At 60.1% G+C, this 6588-nt stretch overlaps 1 protein-coding gene across 1 annotated transcript in view; it reads left to right on the top strand.

Annotated features, from left to right (window-relative positions):
* Positions 1-1526: 1526 nt before the first annotated feature.
* Positions 1527-6588, top strand: part of VOLCADRAFT_89949 (uncharacterized protein) — a gene marked incomplete at both ends in the record, with an annotated part of 6490 nt that continues 1428 nt past the window's right edge. The window contains 8 exons of the mRNA XM_002949523.1: positions 1527-1799; positions 1991-2062; positions 2673-2738; positions 3142-3196; positions 3581-3786; positions 4126-5183; positions 5442-5895; positions 6245-6454. Of these exons, the coding sequence (XP_002949569.1) occupies positions 1527-1799; positions 1991-2062; positions 2673-2738; positions 3142-3196; positions 3581-3786; positions 4126-5183; positions 5442-5895; positions 6245-6454 (2394 nt within the window). The remainder of the gene's footprint in view (positions 1800-1990; positions 2063-2672; positions 2739-3141; positions 3197-3580; positions 3787-4125; positions 5184-5441; positions 5896-6244; positions 6455-6588) is intronic.

The following is a 6588-nucleotide window of genomic DNA, read 5'->3' as shown; positions in this document are numbered from 1 at the left end:
ACACCCGTACATTCACCCATCAGCACGTGTGGAATCTGGAGGCACCACGTGCCGATGGGTGAATGTACGGGTGTACGGATGGAGGAGCTAGGACTCGGGACTGCATGAACTAAGCAACCATGGGAAGAGGCAGAAGATGGAGCTGGAAGAGGCGGCGGCGGCGGCGAAGGGTTTGCTGGGACCCGTCAATGATGGTACGGCAGGATCCTGCCCGCACCGAACAGTCGAGCTCTTGTGGCCAACAGGACTTTTAAAAAGATTTGATAAGATTTTTGAACACCATATCTGGGGACGATGCATCTTAAGGTCCCACCACTTGCAGTTTAGGGCTGCTGAGCCCCCACTAATATAAACCCTAGCTTAAACCTCCATCCGTGAGTTGACCCAATATGGACAAGCGGCATGAGGCCATCGGTTTCTCACCGAATGGTTTGGTGGAGCAATGCTCCCTGGTTAGGCAACCTCGATACAAGATAACAAACAGCGGGCGAGCCCCGTGTTAGCAATTCACCTGCATGCGGTGCCGCTTGACGAAAAGATGATGCATGGTGCCGAAGTCCTAAACCCTAAAACCAGCCTCTGCTCGATGCCTAAGCTTGAGGTCCTGGCCTGCTTGGAACAATCTTCGGAGGATAATAGACGAGCAGCATTTTTCCAAGGTCCCGCCTACCGCTATGCCTTGGTAATTGCCCACAACAGAGCTGTCACCCGTCTTTTTGAACACGGTTGCGAACACCTTCGCAGCGATGAACTGCTCGGGAAAGTCACCCGTTGCCCTGATGTGCTCAGGGAGGGTATGTTAGGATAGGCACTAGATTGTTAAATTACCATTTTCTGCAGCGTCGGTGTTCAACTGAATGTGCTAAGCTGGCACGTGGCGTATGCTAGGGGGAAGCTGGTGATAGGCATAACAGCGGGCGCTTATCGCTTTCTGCAGTTGTTTCGCAAAGATCACAGGCAGGGTGCGGTGGTTGATACGGTTGTGAAAAGTAATCCCAGTATTCTTCACCAGCTTTGGCAGCGCATAAAGCAGCAAGACTTTAAAAGCTTGGGCAAGCAGCTAGGAAAGCAACCTTAAAAGCTCTGGGCAAGCAATTAGGAAGGTAAATATATTACATGACGCGCTGGCGTGTCGCCTTGCTTGTGCTAATTGACCGCCCGGCCGGGCTAACTGGGTTCGTTTGGCTGGTTAGTGCTGCGTGATCCGTACTCCCGTACAATTTCCACCCGGCATCCAAACGGTGAAAGCAGCTTCTATGCAAGTTGTGCTTGGTAAGCTGCTTGCCCCAAAAATGCAGATGCTTTCTCTGTCAGAGATTCTGACATACCCGTGTGCGCGGGTGTGCCTCGTAAGGCGAGCGCTAATGGCGATATCTAGAGGGAACCCGACCCCACCGAACAATCTCGTTATTAACTATGTATGGTGAAATAAATCTATCTTGCGTAAGATTATAGAACGTACAGCCCCTGTGCTGTCGGTGAAACCACTTTTTTCCAACTTTAGGAGGTGGACTCGCGAAACAAAAATGCCTCCCAAAGGAATGACTCTTGCGGCTTTCCTGCCAGCGCAGCTGAAGCCAGCAGAACAGCCTGCAGAACCCACGCAGCTGCCAAACGGGCAGCCACGGCCTCCGCGATGTCGCTGCGAAGGGCCTTTTGACTTGTGTTGGCGCTACCCAGCTACCATTCCAAACGCGGTGTGTAAACCAACCTGGGAAAGGCTACTCGCACCGTTCCAGTTCAAGGGACGCGAGTGGACGATCGTGGAGCTCCGGAGCCTATGGCCGCACACCGTCCAGGTAGATATTGTTTCCAGAACATGGGAACGACATGGTGTTTGCGTCGCATTGACTTCCACGCGCGCAACACACCGCGCAACGTTCTGTCAGAGCGTTACGGTAGGGTACGATTTGTTAAGCGTCCCTATTTTCCGAGAGACAGGCCAAATCAGGTCGCGAAAGCCTTTTGCGGTGCTTCCATCCCACTACAGGCGTTGAACGAACGACTGCTAAAGGGCCGGATGGAACGCACCCTCAAGGAGGATCTGCAGGATGATTTGCAGGTGAGGGTCAGAAGCGTTCTGGGAGGTCTCCTACACTGGCATTAACACGTTAGTGAGACAGAGCAGACCGACGGTCGGTCGGTTGGATCAGTTCGATAGTCAGTTGGCATCTTGGTTAGTTGGCCGTGTTGTTAGTCCGCCCGTCTGCTAGTCCGTCCATCCGTCCGTCCGTCCGTCAATTGTTAATCGTATCCAGGGCCCCCGGCCTCCCCGGGAGACCGGTCGTCAGCTGTTCCGAATACCCATGGACGCCACCTACGCATCATTCATACATACATATATACATACATACATACATACATACATACATACATACATACATACATACATACATACATACATACATACATACATACACAAGACTAACCGACGTGTGCTGTGTGCTCCCGACCCTTGCGCTGTGTTTCGGCTTCGGCCCTCGGCTCTCGCGGCCCACAGTGTAATCTAAGTCATACACACATACATGCATGCTGGGGCCCATTGCCGGCCCAACACATCCCGCCATGCGCCATGCGACCTCTCCTTACCTCTCGGCCCCGCTTCCCCTTCCAACCCGCATCCGCCCCCCCCAAATCGTCTTCCGCACCCATACCTCACATCCGCCATGCAGGTGTTGGTGGACCTCATACAGCACTCGTGCAAACCGCACCCGCGACCCCCACGAGCCGGGATGAAGGTGGGTGGCGGTATGTATGTATGTGTGTGTGTGTATGTGTATATATGTATGTGTGTCAGATGCTGATGAGAGGACGTAAAGTATATAAATAAAGAAAGGGACTAGCAGCCGGCTCAAAAGGAGACCCTTCATCAGCATCAGCACGGTGCTATCGTTTTACCGTGTGTCCTGTATCGTGTTCCCCCGGCACCACCACCCCCTCCTGGCTGCCTCTTCCGCCAATGCGTTAGGCTTGTGTGGTTCGTCTTTCCCACCTGACGTCGACACGGGCTCAAGTGCTGTCAGTGGCAGTGTCAACTGGTCCACAACCAAATACCCTCTTCCCCGCCTCTCCCGACCGGACCGAACCTTCTCTCCCCTTCGCCACCTCCGCCCCCGTGGCTCTGTCGTCCTGTTCGTGCAGACGCTTATCGTACAGGGCCGTATCCTGGCTGAAGCCATTGCGCAGGTGGGGTGCAGTGAGTTTCACTACAAACAGTGTTGTGGATGGATTGATGGCCGGGAAGTGGTGGGAGGGTGTTAGTGGGTGGATGGAACGTGAACTGGTCAGGAACTAGGGACCGTAGGGAACAGAGCTTAAGGAGGGGATAGCGCGCGCACACACACACACACGCCCAACACACGCGCCCAACACACACATACACGCACACACACACGCCCAACACACACGCCCAACACACACATACACACGCACACACGCACAACACACATACACGCCTGCCTCATGCCCGCCCTCATGCCCTGTCCCCGCTAGGATGCGCTATTCCAGCTGGACCCCGCCGACCCCTCCGGACCGTCACGTCCGGATCGCGACCTGGTGGACCTCATCAACCGGCTCCGAGACCATCACCCGCAATCCCTGCTGGCGCCCGCGCTGCACGTGCTCCGTACACTTGGAAACACTGCCGTACACCTGGACCGCGACTCGGCGCGCCTGACGGATGCGGAGATTGGCGACGCGGCGGCGGTGTGCTGCCGGCTCGTGGTGCTGGTGGTGGATGCGTACATGCAGATGTGTGCCAACCTGCACCGGCACGAGGAAACGCAGGTGTGTGTGTATGTATATATGTATGTGTGTGAATCTCTGTATGTTAATGATCTGACAGCCGTGTGTCTCCGTGCATGTGTGTGTTGGGGGTGTGTATGCGGGCTACTGTAGGGAAGGGGTTGTCCATGTGGGCGGGTGTGGGTAGGTGCGGGGGAAGTATATACGGGCCGCGTGGCGGCGCGGGGGCGTTATTGTACGGGGTGACGGCAGGAGACGTTCGCCGTCGGGAAACCTCTGCGGGTGTGTCGACTGCCAACAGGTCCATGGGTAGCTCTCCGCTGAGCCGTCAACGGAAATATGCATGTGCGCCGCCGCCAATGTTGTCGTACATTATCGCAGGATGCACTTGCGCAGCCGCTGCTGGAGGGCCCCGTGGCGCCCATTCCTGCACCTAATGTACTGCTGCGCCCGCGGGAGCAGCTGCCGCCGCCGCCGCCGCCGCCGCCGCCACCGCCGCCACCAGGGGTGGCACCACCGGCAGCGCCGCCGGCGCAAGAGGATGCGGGCGCCGCCGCCGCCGCCACCGCGCCGCCGGCGTTCGCTGCGTGGACGGCAATGCGGACTTCACTACATGCATCCTTCTCAGCAACTCATGACCGTGATCTGATCGGCCGGCAGGGCCGCGTCAGCGGCGGCAGCTGCGACGGCGGCGGCGTGACGACGGGGACGCCTACTAGCAATGGCGGAGGAGGGGGGCCCGCCGCTGCCGCGGCCGCGGCCGCTACCACTGCCGTTGGCGCCACGCGTTTTGACAGCGGCGGAGGCAGCAGCAGTAGCAGCGGCGGCGGGCGGCGCTCCTTTACTGGCTCCGCCGACGGGGCCGCCGCTCGGGTGCCGTACAGCCTTGTACCTACCGATCGGTCCCCGGTGCAGCAGCACGCACAGACGGCCTCGTCTTCCATTAGCGGTGGTGGCGGCAGCCAGGGATTCCACACTATTGGTAGCCGAGGCTGGTGGCCGCGGGCCACAGGGGACTTAGTTTTGGAAACGCATATCGTACCACCGCCGCCGCCGCCCGTTCCGACGGCCCTTCTCCGCCGCACAGAAGGCCTCGGGACCGGCGCGGAGCAGCCGCCGGCGCCGCCGCCGCAGCTCCTGCCACAGCCGCGCACAGTATCGGTTTCTAACTGGGTTCAGGGTCATGCTATGCCGTACGGCATGCACCACGGCGTCGCGCCGGCGGCCCATGCCTCCGTCGCGGCTGCCCCCGCGGCGCCAGTGCACCATTTCTGCTACCAGGAATCCAACGGTGGTGGCGGCGGCGGCGGTGGCGGTGACACGGACCGACGCGGAGCCGTACACCGCACCCCATCACACTCCGGACCCGATTTAGCGGTGGCGGCGCCGGCGCCGGCGCCGGCAGCGGCTTCTGTGTCTGGGTCCTATGCAACGGCGCCGTACGTTTTGTCGGGCGCAACGTTATCTACCAACACCGCTTTCGCTGCGGCAGCAACGGGCGTCTCCCCCGCCAACCTCACCTCCGTGACTATCACCGCAGCGGCAGCAGCGGCAGTGGCAAAGACATCATCGTCATCAGCGGCGGCGGCGGCGGCAGCGCATCCGTCACCCCCGATTCAGACCGACCCATGGGCCCATCGTGGGTCTGACCCTCCCACCGGCGGCACCTCCCACCGGTTCCCCATCTCCCTCACCAGCGGCGGTGGTGGCGACGCCGGCGGCGGCGGCGGCAGCGGCGACCAGGCGGCGGTCTGCAGCCTCACGGTTCGCGGAGGATCGCCGTCGGCCCGCGGTCACACGCCGGCGGTAGCGGCGCCGCTGCTGCCGCCACTCCATCCTTCCCTTCACCTCGAAGCCCAGCACCCGCACCCTTCCCAAGACCGCCACCCTCATCATCATCAGCCGCAACAACAGCAACAGCAATGGGCGGTGGGGGTCTTGAACGGCGGCCTGCAAGGAACAGGACCAGGCTCCTCCGCTGGGGGCGGCGGCGGCGCTGCCGCTGCTGCAGCCGGTACGGCTGCCGTATCTTTAAGCCCCGCGGAGGCCTCCCGGCGGTTGCTACAGCTATGTGCCACCACGCTACCGCCTCCGGCGGCCAAGGTGGAGCGGCTGTTGCAGGCGGGGGCGACGCTGACCTTCACCGACAAGGTATATTTAGTAGTACGTTAGCTGAGTAGTAGATCTGTCTCTTGAGAAAGAGAGGACGTTACTGGTGGTGTTCCCTCTCCCCTATTTGTTTTGTCTGTTGCAGTCGACGGCCCCTACCTACCTATCACCTACCTACCTATCACCTACCTACCTATCACCTACCTTCCTATCACCTACCTACCTACCTACCTACCTCTCCTACCTGCCCATTTGTCCTCTGTTTCTGTAACTATGTAGCCCACCTTGCCCCATGAAGCAGACATTAGTGGGCCTGCACAAGCACACACGCATACATACACACGCACATGCACAGTCGGGCCCCCTGCCCACGTTCCCGTCCTGGCCGCAGTCCGGAATGACAGCGCTCCACATGGCCTGCTACTGGAGCCACCTGGAGGCCGCCCGGCTGCTGCTGGACCGCCAGCCCTCCGCCGCCGCCGCCGCCGACCGGGAGGGCCGCACCCCGCTGTGGGTGGCCAGCCAGCGGGGGCATGCGGAGCTGGTGCAGCTGCTGGTGGGGAGTACGGAGGGGGGTATGCAGGTGGACGTGGCGAATGCGGTGAGAGCTGGAGGAGGAAGGGGGAAAGGAAGGGGAGGTGAATGTGTGAATGTTGGTGGGTGCGGGGGTGTGGGAGAGGGGCTAGAGGGGGAAGGGGGGCCCGAGGGTTGGGAGTGGGGAGGGGGCGAGTTAAA

This window comes from Volvox carteri (assembly GCF_000143455.1).
Source record: "Volvox carteri f. nagariensis unplaced genomic scaffold VOLCAscaffold_14, whole genome shotgun sequence".
NCBI lineage: Eukaryota > Viridiplantae > Chlorophyta > Chlorophyceae > Chlamydomonadales > Volvocaceae > Volvox > Volvox carteri.
Note: the sequence above shows the minus strand (reverse complement) of the source record. Positions and strands in the feature narration are given on the sequence as shown.